General features: G+C 44.1%; 1 protein-coding gene across 1 annotated transcript in view; it reads left to right on the forward strand.

Annotated features, from left to right (window-relative positions):
* CLVS1 (clavesin 1) overlaps window positions 1–23418 on the forward strand; it is a gene marked incomplete at its 5' end in the record, with an annotated part of 95640 nt that overhangs the window by 67598 nt on the left and 4624 nt on the right. Inside the window, 2 exon segments of the mRNA XM_082754824.1 lie at window positions 11936–12046; window positions 13135–13370. Coding sequence (XP_082610950.1) covers window positions 11936–12046; window positions 13135–13370 — 347 coding nt within the window.

Consider the following 23418-nt stretch of genomic DNA (forward strand, 5'->3'; position numbering starts at 1 on the left):
AGCCACAGTTATAGCAAATTCAATGCAGTCTTTTGTTCTTGTTGTTGTTGTGTTTGTCTTATTTTTTTTTCTGCTGTTAACATAAGAAAAACTAATATTATTTTTGTAAGAGTACTAGAGGAGAATGGTGGAATTTTTAGTTTAGAGACTGACATTGTGCTGTCTAAAACACAATTAAGAGCAACCTTTTGGGGTATGCACTGCAAATGCTACTAAAGCAGTAAACAGATAGCACCCCTCAGATTCTTCCTCTCCAAGGACTCTGTTGGGAGCAGGTAATCATATAGAAGAGGCCAAAGGACTGAAACAGTGTCCTGGAATTATGACCCTGGTCTGATAGCCGTGCTTGGCTGGTGACAGTTAAAAGGCTGGGAAGCTGCACTGACAAGTGCTTTGATTGCAGGGGAAGCAGGCGATCAGGCCCAGTCAGAATGGGTTTATGAAAGGCAGGTCATGCCTGACGAACCTGATCTCCTTCTATGACAGAGTGACGCGCTGGGTGGATGAGGGAAAGGCTGTGGATGTGGTTTACCTTGACTTCAGCAAGGCTTTTGACACCGTCTCCCACAGCATTCTCCTCAAGAAACTGGCTGCTCTTGGCTTGGACTGGCGCACGCTTCGTTAGGTTAGAAACTGGCTGGATAGCCGGGCCCAAAGAGTCGTGGTGAATGGAGCCAAGTCCAGTTGGAGGCCAGTCACTAGTGGCGTCCCCCAGGGCTCGGTGCTGGGGCCGGTCCTCTTTAATATCTTCATCGATGATCTGGACGAGGGCATCGAGTGCACCCTCAGTAAGTTCGCAGACACCAAGTTAGGTGCGTGTGTCGATCTGCTTGAGGGTAGGAAAGCTCTGCAGGAGGATCTGGATAGGCTGCACCGATGGGCTGAGGTCAACTGCATGAAGTTCAACAAGGCCAAGTGCCGGGTCCTGCACCTGGGGCGCAATAACCCCAAGCAGAGCTACAGGCTGGGAGAGGAATGGTTGGAGAGCTGCCAGGCAGAGAAGGACCTGGGAGTGATGGTGGATAGTCGGCTGAATATGAGCCAGCAGTGTGCTCAGGTGGCCAAGAAGGCCAACGGCATCCTGGCTTGTATCAGGAACGGTGTGACCAGCAGGGCTAGGGAGGTGATCGTCCCCCTGTACTCAGCTCTGGTGAGGCCGCACCTCGAGTACTGTGTTCAGTTTTGGGCCCCTCGCTACAAGAAGGACATCGAGGTGCTTGAGCGGGTGCAGAGAAGGGCGACGAAGCTGGTGAGGGGCCTGGAGAACAAGTCCTACGAGGAGCGGCTGAGGGAGCTGGGCTTGTTCAGCCTGGAGAAGAGGAGGCTCAGGGGCGACCTTATCGCTCTTTTTAGGTACCTCAAGGGAGGCTGTAGCGAGGTGGGGGTTGGCCTGTTCTCCCACGTGCCTGGTGACAGGACGAGGGGGAATGGGTTTAAGTTGAGCCAGGGGAGTTTTAGGCTAGATGTTAGGAAGAACTTCTTCACTGAAAGGGTTGTGAGGCACTGGAACAGGCTGCCCAGGGAAGTGGTGGAGTCACCATCCCTGGAGGTCTTCAAAAGACGTTTAGATGTAGAGCTTAGGGAAATGGTTTAGTGGGGACTGTTAGCGTTAGGTCAGAGGTTGGACTCGATGACCTTGAGGTCTCTTCCAACCTAGAAAATTCTGTGATTCTGTGATTCTGTGATTCTGCGATTCTGTGATTCCCTTGCACCTGCACAGGCAGCCAAAATCATCTTCCTGGTGCTATCATTTAAAGCTGTTTTGAAGTTGGAGTTAAGGTTGCAGTGAAGCAAGGCAGCAGGGAATAAGAACTGCGAACTGGAGGGAAGTTATGCTGTGAAAACAAGGGAGCTGTTGCAGGGAGTGTAAGCACGTATTTTCTTTAGCTAAGATTGCAAAGTTTATGCATCATTTAACACTGCCAGACTGATAAATGCCCCGATGCTGAGCATTGATGTGATGAGCAGTGTTGGCTGTCAGTTAACACTGCTTTATGTGGTGCAGACTGCACAAAAAATAAAAATTAAAAAAAAAAAAAATGGCTAAGTAACACACTAAGAAATTTAAAATCCCATTATCACAGTACAGCTTCTGGGGGGCTATGGCTCCAGCTGGCTTTTACCAGACCTCTAGGAGTAACCACTGCAGGCAGAGATCTGAACTCCCAGCCTCTGGCCAGGGTTGCAGGTAGGAGAAAGTAACTGGTGATCTCTAAGAGTTCTCACTGATCACAGCTTTTAAGGCAGGTGGATATCACCACAACTAGTCCAACCTATGAAGCATCTCAGCCTCTCAGTGAGTTCTGGCATATGCACATACACAGCTGCATATGCACACACAGCTGCAAAGTCTCACTGGGGCAGTGAAACCATGTGCGTTAGGAAAATCTTATGTGAAGAGTCAGGATCATACCCCAAAGATTGTGCTTTCAATCTCCACCCTCCAGTAATCATAGAAATAGTACCAAAGTGCAGAGAACTATATATATATAGCTTTTTCTCCCACAAGCCTTTTGAGAAATCACTTCTCCACCCTCCAGTCCCCCAAACCGTTCGCATAAAGGCTTATGTAGCTCACTGTTGAAACATTTGAGCCCAAAATGTAAAACACTGGCAAAGTTATAACGATTGCAAATGGCACATCAAATAGTCTTAGCTATTGGTGATGCTACTAGCATTGCCTGATATAAGGACCATGGTGGAAAATATCAGTATGTTCTCTGTACTGCATAGTGCAAGGCTCTTCTCTGCAAAATGGTCTTCATACCATTCATGTTTCTTAAGTGCAGGGAGTAGAAAATGGCATGAAACTTAAAATGCTGCCTGTCACTGTAAAAGCAGCTTTCCTAAATAACATGTTTTCCGCAATGGAAAACCATGTATCTTTAGTACTAATCATATTTTTTTGTTGTTGTTCTCAAAACATATTTCAAGGACATTCAATCAGATTTCTTATTACCAAGGCACTACTGCATTATTAAAAAAGTAAAAAAAAAAAAAAAAAAAAAAAAAAAAAAAGATCACAGAAGGGCAGACACAATGAGATTATATTTTATTGTGGAGTTGACACATTGGTCTGCTCCTGTCAGTTTAGCCTTGTGACTATCTGGGACTTTGCGAAACACAAATACATAAAACAAGATTCCCTTCAGCATGGAGGGATACAGAAGCTAAGCAATCTTACTGACATATTAGAACAAGGACAGAGATCGAATCATGCAAATAAAAAGGATTTTTTTTTTTTTTATTATTATTTTTTCCCTAGGCTTTTATGGTTTGAAGAACAAAAGGTTGTACATGAATCAAAGGTGCTGCTGCCAGGTGCTTACCTAAGACAATATGAGTTGCCTGGTATTGAATCCTCTCAGAGCTGGGTTTCCAACATTGCACACACATTTAGCGTTATGTCTCACTTCAAAAACAAAGTAGGTCAGTCTTCACCACCCACCCATGCACACACACAGTCCTGTAGAAAGAGACAAAAGAATTGCAAAATGCCTTCGCCAAGTGTACACTGAACAGTGTACATTCATCAAGGATAACAGAGACCATAGAAATTATTTTTGAAAGTATTTGTGCGACATCTAGGTGAAGGGACAACTTCTTTTTTAAAATGAGGTTCCAATTTCAAACAAAGAAGCAAAATCTGAAATTCTTAGTAAAATAAGGTGGAAATCTAGCTTCTGTTTAGCAGATGACCTTGAGAAAAGAGGTGCTAGAAGCCTACTATACCTCTTCAAGGAGCTGTATTGAAAAGTCAACACAATGATTTTCTTAACTTCTTTCTAGACACACAGAAATTTACCAGAAAAGGAATAATCTGTCAGTTTTTTATTAGAGTCATATTTTGTTTGGCAACAAATGCCAACAAAACACTTCTTTTTTTTTTTTTTTTCTTCCCTGACCTTGCTGGGTTATAATCTCATCACAATAATAGTTTATAACATCCTTTACATAACTCTCTATAAGTGAATGCACATGCAAAACTTGAAGATAATTCCAGGTTGTGTTCAAGCAAAGACACAGCAGACTTCTGTTGAACGTCAAACAGGTTGCTTAGGACTGTAAATAACAAAATCTCCTTTTCTCTAGCATCAGGTTTCAATCACAACACAAGTGTAATATGACTATATGATTTCTGTGTAACACCTTGGTGCTTTCATAGGCAAGATGAAAAGCTTTTCTGCAAAGTCAATAGGTCTCCTGAGAAGAAAGACAAGTGCCATGAGACCTTTTTTAATTGCTTTTCTTTGGCTGACTTTAACTAATGCTGTGGGCATTTGTCCTTACCATGACAGTTTGGCCTTCATAGCCCCTTTGCTCAGACACAGGGATATATTTGCAGAGAACAGGTATAGAAAGTGGTGATGTGATGAAAGTGTGAAGAAAATGTTGGTTTGGGACAAGAAATAAGCTGCTGTACATTGTCCTTTTCAGGTCTGCTACTTGACTCTTTCCTTTCAACAATCTTTTAAGTTCCAGAGGATTTGCCTTAGTGGCTTCTTCTCTGCCCTAACTCCTTCACTATCCATGCTCTGAACTGCAGTGTCCCACAGATCCATTGCCCTTCAGGATGTGTGCAAGGTCTGCCTATGTAAATAGAAATAGCCAGGGGGAGAAAGCTTTAAATCGGGTCAGCTAAGGAAAACTGTAGATTTTGTCTACATTGGTTAATAGCATTAATTAATATTGTTCAGAGGTTAACTTTTAAGAATTACTCCCAACTTAATATATATACATATATATATATATATTATTATTTTTCCAGAAGTGTATATGAAAATAGAACATTTTTCAGGTCAAGATTTCCGTGTTGAACATTTTAGTACTCCCTGTGTGTATTCTTTTCAATATGTAAGGAAGTTAAGGTGGTCTTAAGGTGATGGAAGATGTCCTAATACTGACTTTTACTATCATTGTTGGACATGCTCATTCTGCTTGTGCACATTTTACCTCAGAAGGCCTTGTATTAAAATCCGGCTGCAAGAAAAAACACTTTATCACTGCTTTAATTCCAGGTATCAGGGGAAGGGTTGGAGGAGTGTGACCTCTCAGAAACCTGATATTTGCACAGAAGCTTTGTTCTTCTGATGATTTCAAGCTACCAAAGCTACTAGGTCATTTCCAGCCATGGGCTTGGTAGCCCAGGGAGCATGGAGCGTCACCGCCAACTTGTGGGTACACACTCCAGCAAGCAGCACATGTGTTGGCTCAGCAAGCCTGGAGGCCAGGCTTGCGCTGTGCCCAGTGTGTTTTACAGTTCCTAATTAAGCCCTAAACTACTTTCAGCTTTGATGATCTTCCTACTGCTTTTCCCTTCCCCCACAACTAATTTCAGACTGGTATGTTCAGTGAGATACAGGAATAGAAGCAACGCAGCTTGTAGTCACCTTCGCTTCGGAAAGCTGGGGATGGAAGTGTTTCTGAGCTAGAGTTTACAGCAAAAACCAGGACAACGGAGATGATTTAGCCCAGTTTGCTAGAACTCACTGCAATGATCACAGCAAGTTTCTAAACTAACACAAAAAAATTGCCTCTGGCAAATTCTTGTCCCTTCCCATGTGCCCACTTGTTCCTATGACCCAATTTACACCTCCTCAGCCTAGTGCGTGGCTGTCACTCTTCCTGCTCAGCCACAGAGCTCCTGTTCTGGCTTTGCCTCTCTCTGAGCTAATCCAGAGCTAGTTGGTATGAGTTTGGCAGAACTCAGCCAAGCCCCTGAATGAACCTGCTGTTTCTTTTGCGATATAATGCATTCACCTTTTTAATCTGAAAGGAGCATCAGTCTATAAGTTGTGGGTGAAATGCTTAGAAATCAGTGGGGCAAAGCAAAAAAACAGCACCAGTGTATGGTGTCAGTCCAGAGGTGTCACTTCTCCTAGGATTTTTTCTATTCTTAATTTTTTTTTTGAGCTAGTTCAGCAAAAGGTTCCTCGTAAAGAAGTCGTGAAGAAATCCCCCCTTGCCCCAAGGTTACAGGTTATTTTGTTGGACCAGATGATATGACAGCATGATTCTATCAGGACAAATCAAAGTTTACCGAGCAAATCTGTGTACTGTAACCTGATTTATTGGTGCCATCTGCCAACACCCATGAACAGATGCTCTGTAGGACCTCACTAACGTGCAGTAATGACTGGGAGAAACCCACCGCAAATGGCTGAATTTTAAAAGTTATAGAGTGTAGCAGGAGAGATAACAAACATAATGAAAAATGTCTAGGAGAATGCATCCTAATGTTCATTTTTCAGTTCAATTTCCCTGACAGCAGTACTTCAGAGCATACTAATCTACATACGTGGGTATATGGAGTAAAAATAAACCAAGCACTCATATTTTTCTGTGATTTAGCTCCAGTCTTTTGCCACTGTATGTTTTAAAGAGATCATTTTGGTCTGAGCAGTTACTGTCACTCCTTCACAAAATCAATGAGTTCTTCCTGATTGCAAGAATCCCTTTTGCAGTCATAGTCTGGCAGGTCAAAACTGCCCTATTGCTAGGACTAATATAGGGCATATAGGGTCTTTTTCCCTCCTCTGCAGCAATTTCCAAGCCCTGTGTACTCTGAGGGCATGCCAAGGTAGAAGCAAACGAGTTTGCAATTATTGCCACTGGCAACATTAATTTTGCATTCCTGTCTCTTCGAAAACACAGGGGAGCAAAAAGAGATAACGAAAGGAAGAGCAACTTGTCCGGATGGAGGTGTGAAACGTGCCTGGTCTCTGAGCAGAACCACGCTCGCTCCTGCAGCCCTGGGGATGCTCAAGAGGGATGGGAGCAGCCCAGCTCCAGATCCCTGCTGTCCCCAGCCCCAGGTCCCTGCTGTCCCCAGCCCCTCCCACCCCTCCTGCCCTGTGTGTCCCCAGCTAAATACTAGGCTCCTAGGTGTTGTATTAAAATTAGAAACTGAAGCTGTAGTGATTGGGGTGGCTCTCTGCCTTCTCTCCTAACCTGCATTGTAAGACAACCTGCTCTGTCCGCACCAAGGGTATTACTGGGCACTCATTCAGACATGCTCAGGAAGATCTTTTTAATAGACACAACCCATCCAATACCTGGCAAAGTTATAAAATCAGAGAACAACAACTTTCCATCACTGCCACTCTTCCCGAGGCTAGATTTGGACCCAGGGTTGGAGAGCTGAAAGTCTTCCCTCTTTATTGTGCCAGTCCATTAAAATCATCCACTCACAGAAATTCTCCCGGGAGAAACTATCACTGAACTATTAATAAAATCTTCCAGAACTATTAATACGGTCTGTGGAAGCTTTAATCCACTGCAGGGACTGATTATGTAAGCACACAGGCATGAGGATGCTGTTTTTAGCCTCAGTTTGAATGACCTTTCAGTTTAAACAGTTTTGTTTATGATTGAAATCTGCCTGAATCTAAAAGAAACTATTTTCATTCAAAGGGGATTATATTTTGATTTGCATTAAACTGGCGAGTCTGGTCTAGATTAAAGAAATGCATTTGGATGGCAAGACGTGTGTTTGCTTATCTGATTGCAAAGGGTTGAGGCTACGAGAGCAGCTTAAAAACATTTGTGTCACAAAATTCAAATGTTCCAAAGCTTGAAATATGCTATAACTTGTTTTTTGAGCTTAGGTCATTGGACTATGGAGACAATTCACACAGTTTGAAAAGATTAGCTAGATTTGTATCAGGCTATATTTATTCCTAATTTTGATATTCCAAAGACTGTTTTACTCCTCTGCCACAGTTTGGTGTAATGAGATGTTAGAAGATCATTTTTAGCTTTCCGAGTCAAGCAGTTCAGAACAACAAAGCAGTAAAAGGTTTCTGATGTGTACTCCTGCCAAAAGAAATAGATGTCATGAAGGCAAGAACAGGCTTAAATAGTAAAAAATTGTCTCTCGTTCACTGCATAGCTATCACTCCCAAGCTATTTAGCAGAACATTTTGTACAGGAGATTTTCAGTCTTAGGCTCATTTCAGTTCAGAAATTTCCTAGCACAGGAGGCCTGAGATGAAAAGAGAATCAATGAACTCCACATTTTCTTCTGCTCTGCAAGCTTGGAGACACTTTTCCAACCTGAAACAAAAGATGTATTGAATCTTGTATGGATGTTTGGGTGTCTGTGGCAGGTCAGCTCTAGCACTCAAGTGTTAACCGCTTTCTCTTCTTTGGGGATGATGTGGAAGGAAATCACTGAAAGGAGGTTGCTTTTTGTTTGTTTGTATGTTTGTTTTAAAAAAGGCAAATAAGGCAAGTAAGTCCTACCCAAAGCACCAGTTTCATTTGATCAATGGGAACAATTAAAATCCCTGTGCCGGGACGATTTTGTCTGTCTAGGTTTGCCCGTGTTATTTAGGAAAGGTGTCACTTCTGCAAGGTCAGATGTATTCCTTGTTTTAGTTGACTTTGGGTCCCAATGAAATGAAGACCTGGTTTGACTCTGGGGTGAGCTAGCTGCCCAAGTAAGTATCTGCCGTCCTTTTACTGTTTCTTACCTGCTACTGCTGAGTAGCAAGCTAGCCAGATTACCACTGGGCTGGATGTGTTTATTCACACTGTAATTGCATCTCTGAGTGACATGAAGTTATGTCCAGCCTGGTTTTCAGATAAAATGGCAGTAGTCTACACAAATCATTAGGCTTGTTCCAGCATGCCATATTTTATTTATATCTTTGGCATAACATATAAATATATCTTCACAATTGGGTATTTTTAACAAGGAATTGGGTTAAGAAAAGGCTCCGTGATCCCAGGGTCCTTTTCACAGTAGGCTCCAGAAAATACACCTCATTATAAAATACACCTTCCCAAGGAATCACGAGACAGGAGAAATCAAAAGAGAATTCCTAAAAGCAAAAGCTCTCCAGCAGAAAATCAATTTCAGCTACTTTCACCTAGCCCCAGGGAAAGCAGCAGAGACACTAAGTGGGGTGTGGGAAAGGTCTCATACATCTTCCTAGAGCTGCACAAGACAGACCTCCAGACGAGAGCTTTTCTTTCCAAGACAGCTCTGCGCTAATTAGGGACTTCTGCAAAATTGGAATGCTGCAGCTCCAAACTGTCTGGATGATTCCCATATCAAATTTCTTTGGTTTTTAAAAAAATGTATGTTTTTGTCTTCTAATTGACAGCCTTACAAATGCAGGTGGACTGAGAGATAAAAGTCAAATTGAGCTTATTGTGCTTAACAGTGCAAGGAACAAAAATAGCATAAAGTTAAACACACAAAAAATGTTTTTATTATTATTATTATTTCTTGATAAACACACTGTCTTTTCAAAGTTATTTGTGTATTCTTTGGTGTATCATTAGAATGAAAAGACAGCCGTTGCCTTAAAATAACGCAACAATAATGTTATGTGAGACCTTCCTGTAAGTCTTTATCTGCTGATGTGCCAGACAGAACCTAGTTTATGGACTTGACAGTCTATGTGGGGTGGACATAAAATTCATTTTCTGTGTAGGACAGTACATTCTCCCCTTTACTCAACCCTTTCCAGAGGCAGTCTGCCAATTCAAAACTCCAGCTGGTTGCTTAATTCTCAGCATGCCAGCATTCAGACCTTTTTGGGTAAGGTGGTATCATTAAGGCTGGTAAACATATTTGTAAAAAAAAAAAAAAAAAAAAAAAAAGAAAGAAAAGTGTTTCCCAGTGTTTCCCTTTGGACGTTAAGCCTGACATTTCTCACTGAAGATTGTGATTGATATAATCTGTATACTCTAATGAGAAAGTAAAACAACTTTTCTTTTTTTTTTTTCAAGTCAATATAATTCTCTGTGTCTTAAAGTCATTCCCATGCCTCCTATCTCGTACTTCTTTAGTGTGCCTTACTTCACTCTCTTATTGACCTATATGACTACTACATCAACCTGTACTGTTATAGTGCAACTCGGGACTGCTGTGGCAGGTCAGTCCCAAAGAGCCAATGAGTCCAAGAACTCTTTAGGGCTATGGCTTGTGGGATGGCAGCTGCTTTGACAAATATAGAAAGATAATAATAATTTAAAAATAACATCCTGATATTGCTTTTTTTTTTTTTTTTTTTTCCTTTTAAAAGTATTCTGTGAAAAGTTTCAAATCTTCAGATTTTCATTCCTGTGTGGGAGGAAAGCAACTGAATATGTGAGTTTGGCATGAGAAAGAAATTTTTGTCTCTGGTCTTGTCTAAATCACTTCTGGGTTATCATGGGGTAGGAAGCTCCTTTTGGCTTCACTTAACATGTCTGAAGGCCGATGCTTATACTAGGTGGGCTCAGAATAAAGGCCTGATTCTCCACTGCTGTTTCTCAGGACTGCCCTGCTGAAGTCACTGCGACCTGCAGCAATCCAGTAGTTTAAATCAGTCAGAGCCGCATTGCAAAATTTTATCTAATATCCCAGCAGCATGGAAATACAGTCATCTTCACAGTGAATGAACACCTCCAAGGAGTATGTGTTCTCCTTGAGAGGGCTCCTGTGTTCTGGCCTGACTACCCACTGGCTTTGCACATAGAATCCAGTACTGAGATTTGTAATGATCTCAGCTAAACTGACACATATGAGGTGTACAAGGTTTATACTTCTGTATTGCTAAAGAAAAGAGTATCACATGTGGTCCCTCACAAACATTAATAAGATATGTTTTGGTATGACTGCTAGGGCAATCCATGGCCAGTGCCCGAAGCATATAAGTAGTCCTTTGTATCTACTATGGGTGATAGGCAGGAAATGGTAGGGTGACTACAGAGTGCTAAACTGGTGAAATAATTTGACCTTGAAGCTGTGCAGAATCTACACTGAGCAGGTGTATAAGGGGATTTTCCATATTGTGTCACAAATCTACCTCATACCCCCACCAGCTGTGCTGTCTGTGATGCTCCAGATAAAGCCAAGATAAAGCCCTGGGACACCCAGCACTAATTGTGGGGGAATGAACCTGCCTGAAGCCAAAGCCCTGCAGGAAGAGACCTGGTTGTGCTCTGCCTGTCTCTGCTGAGCTGTGGGGGTTAGGAGCACAAGCAGGAGGAGGAAGGCCCTGTTAGGACCTCTCTTCGCCAGGCAGAGCCAGGCACATCTCCTCTCTCTGGAAGCGTGCTTGCACACAGGAGCAGCAGACATCCGTCCCGCTGTTCATGCAAGTCAAAGACCCCAGGCTCTTCCCTGACTGACATTTGCTAGATGAGAGCATGGATACAAAACGCCTGTCGCAATACGCGGCAACCTTTCAAGGCGCGCCAGCAACCTCCTCTTCTATTAAGCGTGCCACGCCGCCCGAGCTGCTTCTGCAAACACCTCCCCGGCAGGACGCCACCTGCATCTTAATGCAAGAGGGGGTTTGTGCACAGCCTCGCAGCCAGCGCTCGGCTCTGCCAGTTTCCATGGAGCCGTCGTGTTGCGCTCCCGCTACACCTCCACTTATCAGCCTTTCCCACCCATCCTCCTCCCTGGAGTACGCTGTGCGCTCACCCCGAAAGGTCAGCCATTGTAATGATGATTTTAGCAGGAGGGAGGCGGGGAGGCAGCAGGGTGAAGAGGTGAGCTGCGTGCAGCACTGTGCGTGGGAACCGGGGGCTTGCCTTGCACACCACAATGAGAAATTAGAAAGCTTCCCCCTCGAGGGAGCCGCGCTCATCAGCCCAGCCTCGCTTCCCATCCCAGCAAAGTCGGATGGATGCCCTGATGGAGTGAAAAAAGCGTTCAGGCAAAGCGTCTGGAGAGCCTGCTTTAAATCATCAGCAATTGATGCGGTAGCGCGTGGAAGGGAGAAAGGACTGTCTGCTAAGAGCAGAAACTGATGCAAATGTTTCTGGGCTTCTTCCTCTTCCCATCTCCCTCCTGCCCCCTCCCAGCAAGCCCAGCACTCGGTTGCTGTTGCAGATGGAGAGAGACAGACTTCTTCCTCTAACTTTCATCCTATTGACTGCCTGGCTAAAGCACTGCATCTATTAACTGGCTTCCATTTCTTTCTTTCTGTAGGACAGCTTTCCTGCCCGCTTTGGAGGAGTCCATTTTGTCAACCAGCCCTGGTACATCCATGCCCTGTACACGCTAATCAAACCATTCCTCAAAGACAAGACAAGGAAAAGGGTAATTAGAAGGGGCTGGTGGAGGTGGGAGGCTGGAGGTCCAGAGGAAAGGAGCAGTCCCCTGCTTTTCCTCTGCATTTTTCATATGGCAGCAAAGAACGGCAGCTGTTACCAAGACTTACAGTTTTCAATGATCTGGGTTGGATCGATAACAAGAGACCAAAGAGTTGTTATCACTAACAAAGCGTAGATCCTTTCTAAGGGGACATGCTCAGGGATAGAGGTGAGATAGAGGGATTATCAGGCCTGGCTAGAGCCATCTGCAGAGGGGGAAACTTCTGCTCAACACTTTAACACTTTTTGTGGGAGTAAACATTCCCATTTTGCTTTTTTAGCAATTTGACTTTTTTCACATGATGCTAACTCACTTATTTGCACCAAAAATGTCCCTGCCTGTAGCCTGTTTGCTCAAGCTGCAGAAAAAGCAGGTCTTCCCCACTGAAACCCATATGAACTGTTGTCCTGCAGTCACATTACCTGTTTGTCCATGAAGCTCATGAAACCTCCACTGGATCGTCTTTCAGACGGTCCCATTCCCTGCCCTGGGTTGTGTCTGACAGAGGATATGGGTAATGACAGTCAGAAAGCAAAGAGGGATCAGAGAGCCCCATGTTGCTAAAGCAGCACAAAGTGGCCTCACGCTGTGAAACATCAGTCCCCGGGTACAGGGCTGGGTTACCCCTCAAAAGCTGAGGACCTATTCTTCACATTTTCTTTCAGTAAGCCCCGCTGTCTCCCTGTTCTTCCCACTGCTTTTGTACAAGGTTCTCTCCTCTCACGGTAACAATAGGTGGTTATTATTCCCAACTTGCACTTTCCCCACTCTGGTACTTAAGAAAATGACAGTGCTGTTCCAAAAGCAATCAAATCAGGCTTTTCACAAGTGTTTATGGTGTCAGCCTAACTCTTTGGCTACATGTACAAAAGCTGATCCCTCTCCTCCCAATGAGCACTGGGTGCTCCAGAAGCCCCTGCCTGAAACTGTGGTGTCAAGTAATGACACCCCATGTTTCACTAGTGCCGTTATCACCGTACTTACTGAAGCAAAGAAGAGATGATAACTATGAACTTTATTTTTATTTCTTAAAGATCTTTCTTCATGGCAACAACCTGAACAGCCTTCACCAGCTAATACACCCTGAATGCCTGCCCTCTGAATTTGGGGGGACCCTTCCTCCATACGACATGGGGACGTGGGCTCGAACGCTGCTGGGCCCCGACTACAGTGACGAGAACGAGTACACCCACACTTCCTACAATGCCATGCACGTGAAGCACACGTCCTCCAACCTGGAGCGGGAGGCCTCACCCAAACCCATGAAAAGGTTAGTGCAGCTTCAGAAATCGCCTGGGTTTTGGCTTGCCTTAGAGGTTGGGTGTAAATCAGGTGGGAAGGGCTCGTCTGGCTCAGAAAGGGGCTGCAGATGAATTGGCAAATATTGACAGTCGGGAGCGCTTCACCCTGGGCTGAGCTCTTGACGTGGCAGGAGAAAGGAAGCCACTCTGTGGAACCGTAATTACTTGTCTGATTGCTGATTAGTGCGAACAAAAACAAGGGGAAACTAATGAGCCCCTGCGCAGAGCAGTCCACGGAGTGTATCACAGCAAAACGCTCTCCTGCACAGCACCGTGCAGCCGGCAGCACTTGGGTGCCGTTTTCTGCGAGTTGCTGTTGCTTCGGTGCCCGCTGACCCCGGCTGGTAACATTTCGCCTCGTTGTAAATGCAGTCCTTGTACAATGAGCACCACTGCCCTCTAAAGGAAAGCCGAGCTCGACTCGTACTGCTGTTCCTGCTCCCACCTTCCCCCTCCAGCCCTGCCGGCGCAGCGAGGCTGCTCTTTTAACATCGCTGCTTTTAGATCTGGTGGGTGTGCGCTGAATGCTCAACATGGCAGCTCTGGAAAATACAGCCCCGGGTAATTTGTGCTAATTGCAGTGACGGGGTGAGCAGCGTTGGCTGCCCAGTGAAGATCGCTGGGGCTTGTGGCCGTGAGAGTGCCACAGCAGGGCTGCCACCAGCTGTCCCCTGGGAAGGAGCAAGCGATGGCCGATGGCCGGGCTCCTGTGCAAGAGGACAACGTCCACAGTTGCCTCTCCCTCCACGCGGCGCTCCGCGAAACTGCTTTCAATGCAGATCGCAGCCAGGCTTTAACTCGCTGCTGCCACTTGATGAGTGCGGTGCTCACAGATGGGGTGTCACTCCCTGTGACAGGCAGCGGCCATCATTTTGTCACAGCAAAATCAAAGCTGACAACACAGACAAGCCAGAATGTCATGCAATTAATTTTAAAAGTCTTTCATCGTCAGAGGGAAAAGCAATGAGTTCTCGATGTGCAGCTCCCTCCCAGGTTAGAGGGATGCCACGCCGCTGCAGCTGCAACGCGAAGTCTCGTGTGGAAAAAACCTCACATTTAGGAATGGACATGAAGTGCTGGGTGTCCCACCTCTCCTGGGCTACAACCCTTTTGCAGGGTTGCAGCCACAGCATGAAGAGAGGTGGCCAGTCCACAGGTCTCCCTTCAGACTCCCAGCCAGGACTGGGACCCAGAATGAGTTTACAGAGCATGTCACTGAGAATTCATTTTTAAACAACTATTTATTTATTTTTTGAAAGTATTGACTTTTTTTTTTTTTAAATATTAGCAATGGAACACACACTATATGACTTTAGAAAGATGCTAACTAAATATTACACTACTATTAAAATATATCACAAGATTTTACAGTTCTTGTAACCTTACAGAAATAAATCTGTTATTAGCATTATTATAATTATTTAAGCTTTAAAGTGCTAAGAGCTGTTCACAGGTTAGTGGTAAATCTTTGCTGAGGATCAGATCCTAAGCTGCTAAGAAGTGAGGGTCTCGTGGTGCCCTCAGGGGAGAACCTCAGCTTGAAAATGAGTGCGGTGCCAGAAAACCCTGCCTTGGGGCAAAGCCTTCTCTTATAATCTGTTCACGATACAAAAGTGCATTAATACAAATATGGTGAGTGGATGAATCTAATTTGTCACGTTGCCTCTGGGCAGACTAGATCTAACTTTTAGCCTAATTTCGTTACTCGGCAGTTAAGTGAACCATCTGATCTTCTACCCCATGGTCATTTCTAGCTGTTGGAGGTGAAAAGTTCACTACTTCTATGGATTTCCTCCTATGAGTATTTGCCTCAATTCTTCTTCCCCTGAAATTACTTTTTGGCCTAACTTAAGGTAAAAGCTTACACTAAAGAAGCATAATTGCATGCTTTATTAGATTTATTAGATCAGATTTATATCAAAGGCCTGGTAACAGGTCTGCAGACTTCTACCAGCATTACTTTTCTATATACATCCCCCCTGGCTCTTTAGGTTTACACAGCTTTAACAGAATGAGAGTCTTGGGCTATGGCTGAGATTCCTGGGAGCTTTACATGAGCCATAGGTGGTCTCCTAACATTAGTCTTCATCTCAAACATAATTCCCTCTCAATTGCCCTATCAGTTTTTCCCCTATTAGAGCAATTTCACACTTCCATTAAAATTCTTTCCCCTCCTTCACATGCACCATATAAATCTTTAAGCTCTTGAGTAAAAATGGTAATTTTGCAAGCATTTCTGTACTGAAATGTTGGGTTTAACAACAAAAAAGAGGCTGACCCTTTCTTTAGCACCCATGTTCCTCCAAAAGGGGTAAGTATATGAAGACTGAGCCTTCTTGGTTTTCTGTAACTTTAGGATGACAAGCCTTACTGAACTTACTGAGGGTCTTCTGTCTGATGTCCCAGATATCAATGGAGATGTTTCACCCGAGGAAGCCCTCCAAGAACCCAGCAGCTAGCTGCATGGGATGGCATGGAGAGTAGTTATTCCTCTGCCAGTGCACCGAGTGGCAAGATGCTGAGTGGCACCAACATTTTCTCCATCCCTCCCTCCTGTCTCAGGCTCTGGTGGCACCTGCTGGATCAGGATTCTCTTGCTGGAAAGAGATATGAGCATGTCCTAGAGATGCCACTGGGCCATTGTTGTGTTAAAGGTTTATTTTTTCAGTCTTAGAGCCCCAATGCTATCAACAGAGCCTGGACACTTGCACTGTGGCCCCAAAGAAATGCCTCTATGACATTTAGCTCTTATTTGAACTAAATTCTGAACCAGAAAATTGCTAACTGTGGTGTGTGGCAAAAATGGGTAACAGGACCTCTCTTAGAGACTGCTAAAGGTGTCCTTCACCTAAAGAGAGTCTCACCCTGAGCACAATCTACTCCAAATATAGTGCCTAGCAACTCTAATGTCAGAGATGCTGAAAACTCAAAGTAGAAATTAGAGATCTGGAAGACAAATTCCCAGAAATAGAAGCAGAGAACTGAGTGAAATACTTAGTAGCTATTTAATTTATGTTAGAAAACGAATGCAGAGCGGGGCAAAAAGGAGCATTTTTCTAGATGTAAGTGATACCAACCTGAATGTATGACCTGAAAGCTAAAATAAAGTCTATCAACATGCAGACAAGGAGAACACACAGCACCAAGCAGCAGTAAGAGGCAATAGGACTGGAGCAGGTACATACATGCCTGTGCATGTACAAATACAGGAGGGAACAAAAACTAGCAAGAAAGAACAGCTACTGAAAGGTGAGGACAATTTAGGCATGAGATCAAGTGGGAATAAGATGACCAAGTACACTTTGGCCAGAAATTAGAGGAGGGGGTTTGCTTGCCTTCACAGAAGTGAGTTAATGAAACTCTGAGCCTGTGATATGACAACCTAGCTAATGCATGAGCTAAAGATCTCATGTGAAGTGGTTGTCAGAGGTCACAGGAGACTGGATTTGCCCCCTCAAAGTCTCATTAGTGTCCAGTGTCTGCTCCTTTTAGCAGCAATGAGATGGGAATGTTACTTTCTCTCAAACCACAGGCAAGTGTATTTTCTCCCTGTGACTCAAAATTGCACAAGATTTGTTCTTAAAAAAGTCTTTCATTGCTTCAGAGAATGGAGTCTTTGTAGACAGTGAAAGCCCTGAAGAACCTCCTAGAAAAAAAACTGCTACTGACTCTAGCTAGCAACATGGTCTTGAAAATTGTGTGGTTTGAGAAGTTTTTGTAATATGGAAAATCTTTAATCAAAACCAGTGCAATTGTCATTTTTTTCCCACCAGTGGGAAAGCTCTGAACATGAAGCTCCACTGGGGAAAAATCAAAACGGTGGAAATCGCACTCCCATCTGCAGAAATTATCTCACACCCTGAGAAAAGTCCCAGAATCCTAGTACAGTATGAGCAGATGGGAAAAAAAAAAAAAAAAAAAAAAAGGCAACAATAACAAAATCCATTCAGAATATATCTGTTTGTTAAGATTCAGCTCAATGAAGTTTGAGTTTGAAATGGGCAAAGTAATAAATGTGCAAACTAGTATTAGTACAGTAGTAGCAAAATCAGTTCAGACAGAGCTCTGCCACAACCCTTTCACACGGGAGCAGCAATGGCAATAGATGCTTCTCTGCCTTGGACCATCTCAGTATCCACACAGTGAGCCTGCCACTAGCTAGCATGGGGTTTGAGAGCAATGTAAACGGTGTGAAAATTCAGAGCCTGGGGAAGAAAATCACCTCCCTTCCAGCTGTGGCCACACCTCATGTGAGCCCTGATGGTCAGAAAGGAGCCTTGAGCTCATGTAGTCACCAGGGAGCTAACACCAAAGCAGAGCATTTGTCTGCAGTGCCCATGCTGGCTTCTGTTGATGAGCTGTTGGTTTGAGGAACAGCTGGAGGTTTTATCTGTGTGAGCAGCTTAATGGATAGTTAGTGTGGGTGGTTAAGGCTAACAGTTAAGGACGTAAAGACCTCTCAACATATCACTATGCCAATAGGTCATATCCTTTTGGCCAGCCCAAGTGGTAAAAGCATGCCTCTATCTACGTGGGCACCTAACCACAGTGAGCGTGCATTCCCAATTGCAGAGATTGATTGACTGGGGGTGATATTAAAGAACTCAATTTTTTGAAGAATTTCATTTTTTTCCCCAAGTATTACCCTGCTGTTACAGCTGGGTTCTGCAGAAGAAAGGAACCTGCAGCAGCATGTTGCTTCCCTTTCTTTTCTGTGCAAGGTCTGCCTCTCTTCAGCTGCATCTGGGTCACTTTTTGATCCCTGAACTTAATTTTAGGTCCCAGAGATGAAGACCGTGCTCTGTCACACAGTCACCAAGCACAGTCTGGGAGCTGACTGTCCCTGCTCTGTTCCCCCAGGTATCCAAAGAGTGCTCCCTTTTAATTTGCTGCCAGTGCAAACAGGTCTGAAATCCTAGTGCAATTTAAAATTGCCCTGCAGAGAAAGGAAATCTCACCTAACAGCTACCCATATATTCCAAACAAACAACCTGTGCCGCTTAATCAAATCTATTTGATCCAAGTTTAATTAAGGATATATTTAATCAAATTTGGAGTTAACAATTATTTTTAGGATAGCTTGGACTGCAAGAATATTACGCGTACCAAGTCAATCTCAGTAGAGACTAAGGAAATTGAGACGTAGGGTAAAACTTCTCAAGAATCAAGCACGTTAATTATTAAATATATGGTTATTTATATGATTTATGCTTCAAGGCACTGTTAACTTTTCCTGCCATGAAGTAGAAACTTGAGAACCTACAGATTCAGTGAAGTGCCTTGTGGTTCATCAAAAGACCCTGTAACAGGCATTTTCAAAATGCAGCTAAAACAACTATTGGATTGCTCTACCCCACAATGTTGTGGATTTTTATGCCCTAGATTAGAGTGAAAGGATTTTAAAGTACAGATTAAAGTTTGTTGTTATTGCCTCCTGATGTGTGTGGGGGGAGGGGTTCAAAAGAACAGATTTTCAAATAATCTTTTGGCTGAAACTAATTGTTCATTCTTAGAACCAGGACCCTGCTCCCAGGAAGAGGGGTCCCACCACTGGTACACACTAAAGCTGGCTGGAACATTTTTAGATCCAAAAGGGGCCATCTATGGGGGTGACTTATGTAAGGTTTTTATTTATTCAGACAGGGTTCCTCCGTATGCCCACCTGGGCAGTGCAAGGCAGACCTTTCTAGTTGTTATCCTTGGTGTGACCTTAATGTGCCTTCGCCATATGTTTCTCCTTTTATGGGTCATGGTTTATGCTGGTTCACAGTCAGCGCCAATTTACTGCAGAAGCAGTAAAATACCAGCAAATAAAAATCCATATGAAAATGTGTGAAAGCTTCTCACTGCCCATGGATGGCACCTGGGTTGCTCTGCTTGTAGATGAGACAGACTGCTCCATGTTTGCTGGGGAAAAGGGGAAATTCTCCATGTAAGATTTCAGTTCAAGTACATTTGCTTACAATATACATGAACTATGGTGCAAGATCTATATTCACTGTTTTAGTATGAATTATTTCAAACAACAGAGAATTTCTGCATGCTTTTATGGAAATGCTTCCTCCACAGGCAGATTATGAATGAGTCATGTCTTAATAGTAAAGCGGGTGTCCCAGGGACATGCATATCACATAATGAATGCACTATCTAGCAACATAGATTATTAGCTGCTGAACAGATTTATAGCTTTTGACAAGATTTCAGCTAATTCATCAGAAAGAAGTGGAAGGGAGCTGGTGGATGTGGGATGTTAGCTGGCCATAGGAAGCTGCAGGAGCAACGGTGCCAAATACCACCATGAGCCAGGAGTGACAGAGGCTGATCAGAAGGTCAGAATGGTGAAGCCACAGCTAACCCGAGGACAGGAGAGACAGGTACTGGGCACTCCCTGGGACAGGGTAGGCAATCAGCTGTACCCCAAGGGCATCAACAATTTGGTTTTCATCTGTTTGCAGCACTCAGTTGCCACTGAAAAGTATAAGGGTGTGCAAACACAGGCTGGAGGTGGGAACAGCAGAACCACTGCTGTTCAGGCTGCCTAAAATATTGCATTGTAAATTATGCCTTCAGCTGGTTATAAATTTACCTAAAGTTTAGTAGTTTAGATTAGAGACACGACACTTAATAAAACAAATGGTTTTACACTGCTTGTATCTTTTGCTGCCCTGTGAAAATCCACCTACATCTGGCTAAGTTACAAGCCTTTGAAAAAGCAATTCACACATGCTCTGTAGAAACATATTTAATTTCAGCATTTAATGACCCCAAGGATTGCCTCATGCTTTAGCTTGGCCTCCCAGAATAAATAAACTTATTCAGCTTGGCTTGATGGTTCAATGCCCACAATGTGCATCTCATGTCCAGGCCAGGGGGTACAGAGGGCTTTTATAATTATGATCTTTGATTGTAATCACAACTTTGTCTGCAGCAAGACATGCAGCTGGGTGTCAGCAGGCTGCACCCTGTGTTTGCAAGGCTGCATCATCCCTGCTGCTGGCAGCAGAACTCGAGAGATGAAGATTCAGCAGTGAACCCAGCTGAGAACTGGGGTCACTGGGATGGCAGACTGAAAGATGAGGTAGGCATAGAGGACTGGAGGCAGCCAGATTTGGAAGCACCCATGGTGGGCAAGAAAATGGGGATGCGCAGGGGGAGGCCTCCCAAGACCAGGAGTGGTCCTTTGGCACAGTCCTGGAGCAGTGGGTGCTGTTCACTCACTCTCCACAAACCCCTGCATCGGCTTGGCAAGTTGTTTAAACCAAACCTTGCACAGATGGTGAGATTACACACTGCTGATTTCCAGTCTGCCAAGCTATAGACTTGGGGGTCTAATTTCCAGAAGTACTTGGTGCTAACCTGCAACTGCAGTCAATGAGATGTGTGCTTTGGACACTTAAAGTGCTGTGGAAAACCAGACTGCCAGCACTGGGAAACAGGTGCCCTGTGTTAGAGGAACACATGGACCCTGATCTCACTCACTTAAGCCCTCCACATGCGAAATGGAAACTAAAAGAATCCTTACTGCAGTGCTATGGCAGTAAACGAATTAGCATTTAAGAGGCACACAAGTGCTGTGTTGATGAACTCCATGGAAAAGCTCAGGAGGTAATTAACAAAGTCTATCTTCAGAGCAGGGCTTGAATAATAGACAGCAAATATGTCACGGAGCCACACACTGAACCTCTAGAAGAAAGCAAAATAAATAGCCGTCTTAGCTCTGCACTGTCTACGTGGGCACTGAGTGAGGACAGAGCCCTCTGAGAAAGCACAGTACACGCTCCTGGAGCAGGGTCACAACAAGATGGTTGCATTACCCCCACATGCCTAGCTGAGTGACTGCTGCTCCCACAGCCCACATTTTGGCTTTTCCCTCTGTTGCAGTGCTCAGCTTTCCAGCCTAAAAAGCACCTCAGCAAGGCCGCTTTCATTCTGCAGTGGTGTTCTCACTATGGACATGAAACTTGAGAGGCTTGGCCTGGGTGGGAGTAGGTGCTCTCAGCACTGCGTCCTCCATGGTGCTGGTACACAGAAGTGCAGAGACTAAGATCTGGTGGCAAACCTGGTTGGGATACTGGCATCTGGGGTCACTGATGTGGGAGGAAAAGTCAGGCGGAAACATGAGGTGGGGGTAAAAGCACTAGAAACTGTTGGGCGAGGAAGCATGTTTTGTATGCAAGGGGTTGGGGATGCACAGGAAAAGCATGAGAGGTTTGCGTGTAATATTCATAAAGTGTGAGGAGCACATTTTCTTCATTATTTGGTCAAATTTCTTTTGCTTGGCTATCATATTCCATGTATTTTTGGCAGCTCTTGCTGAATCTGCTGTAAATTGGTGCTGACTACTGCTGTCCCGTTGTCTTTATTAGGCCTCACTACCAGGTCCACCTTTTCCTGTGTGTGACAAGTTGTACTTTGGGGTCTTAAGGAATAAGGAGCTCATGTCTGAACCAGGTGGTCTGATTCCTTTTATATGAGGAAAACAAACAAACAGAAAAAGTGAGAAAGGGTCATGTAGCAGAGAAAAGAGATGGAGAAGACAAACTCCTACCCACACATTTCCCTACCCTGGACTTAGCATGTGGCTGGGGCAAGATCTTGACACAGGAAGTCAGAAGTGCTTACGATTAGGTTATATCAGGCACTTCCATACTGATAGATGAAGAAAGACCAAGGAGTGGCCCCCTAATTCCAAGGTATGTGACACACATTGACTCCCGGCTTTGTTGTCTTGAGGGCGAAGCATGGGGCTGTGAGCAAGATTAAGTCTGTACCACCTGTGGGAGCACACACATCTTCCAAGAAGTCTTCCTTCCCCACGCATTTCATTTTTAAGTGCTTTCAGTGCTGACAAAGTACCTTTTATAATCCTTTATGTCTGCACACCTGCGTTGTTTCTGTAATGGTGGGGAAAATTAGTTTTTCCCACCTAATAAAGACAAGTCCTTGTGGTGCATTGCAAGGCATACTCTGGGGTGCTGGGCCCTCCTCTGCAGTCTGATGGGGAGGGAGGAAGGCAGAGAAAGAAATACCCCTCAGACATTGTCAATATGAAAATTCTTAGGTGTGATTTTTTATTTTTATTTTTTAAGTGTTTTCTCCTTCTTATGTTCTGAAAAGGGAATGAATAATTGGGAGATGAACAGCCCTGAGGTGCTGGTGAAATGGGAAGGGAATTAGAGGGAAGTGAGCAGATGGGAGGTGAGAGGTAGATGAATAGAGTCACACAACATGATCTGATTGATCAGCTGCAGTATGTCATGCTGAGAGTTTGAAGCCTCCTGCACTTGGGGAAAAAGAATGCCACCCTCCTTCTTCCTCTACAAAAGCCTCCAAACGAAGCCTAGCACAAATGTAGGATGTCCTTGCTCCTGTGGGCTGCAGCACATCCGTGTTACTGTGATGGAAAGCACAAAATATGAGGGATCAGAGAACTGAAGGCTATCTTTTACAGTGAGTAACTAACGATGCACTGACAATTATTATTAGCTCAGTGCAGGGTTTTAGGATTTTATTTTTTTATAGGAAACAAAAGCAATACCCAGCAGACGTCAATCGTTGCGAATTGATTCGCTCCATCTGTACTCTGACAAGAGCCTTCTGAAACAAATGCAACGAGAAAGCTTGATCCAGTCTTTTTATGCTTTTTTTTTTTTTTTTGACTAAATTTGAGGTAGTTGCATTGAAACGACCACACGCATAAAGCCATCTGCTGTCTTAGATATGGAGGTACATACCAACATGCAGTGCTGTCATTTAAAATATATGGTTGACCTGCTGGAAAAACAGCTGGATAATGTTGATTTTCCAGACTTCCAAATATTCTTGCTGAACAGTAAAAACACCATGGTGGTTTTGATTGACATTTTAAATGGAGCACACTCAGATGATATCTATGCTTCAGAAGTGAGAATTTGTTTCTGCTTCCATTTCAATTTTTCTCTCCCAAGGAAGGCTAGCTAGGCTGTGAAACTGGGCTAGGAAATTTTGTGGCAATTAATTATTTGTGGTGATTAATTA

Source organism: Aythya marila (assembly GCF_965140915.1).
Source record: "Aythya marila genome assembly, chromosome: 2".
In the NCBI taxonomy this organism is placed as follows: Eukaryota; Metazoa; Chordata; class Aves; order Anseriformes; family Anatidae; genus Aythya; species Aythya marila.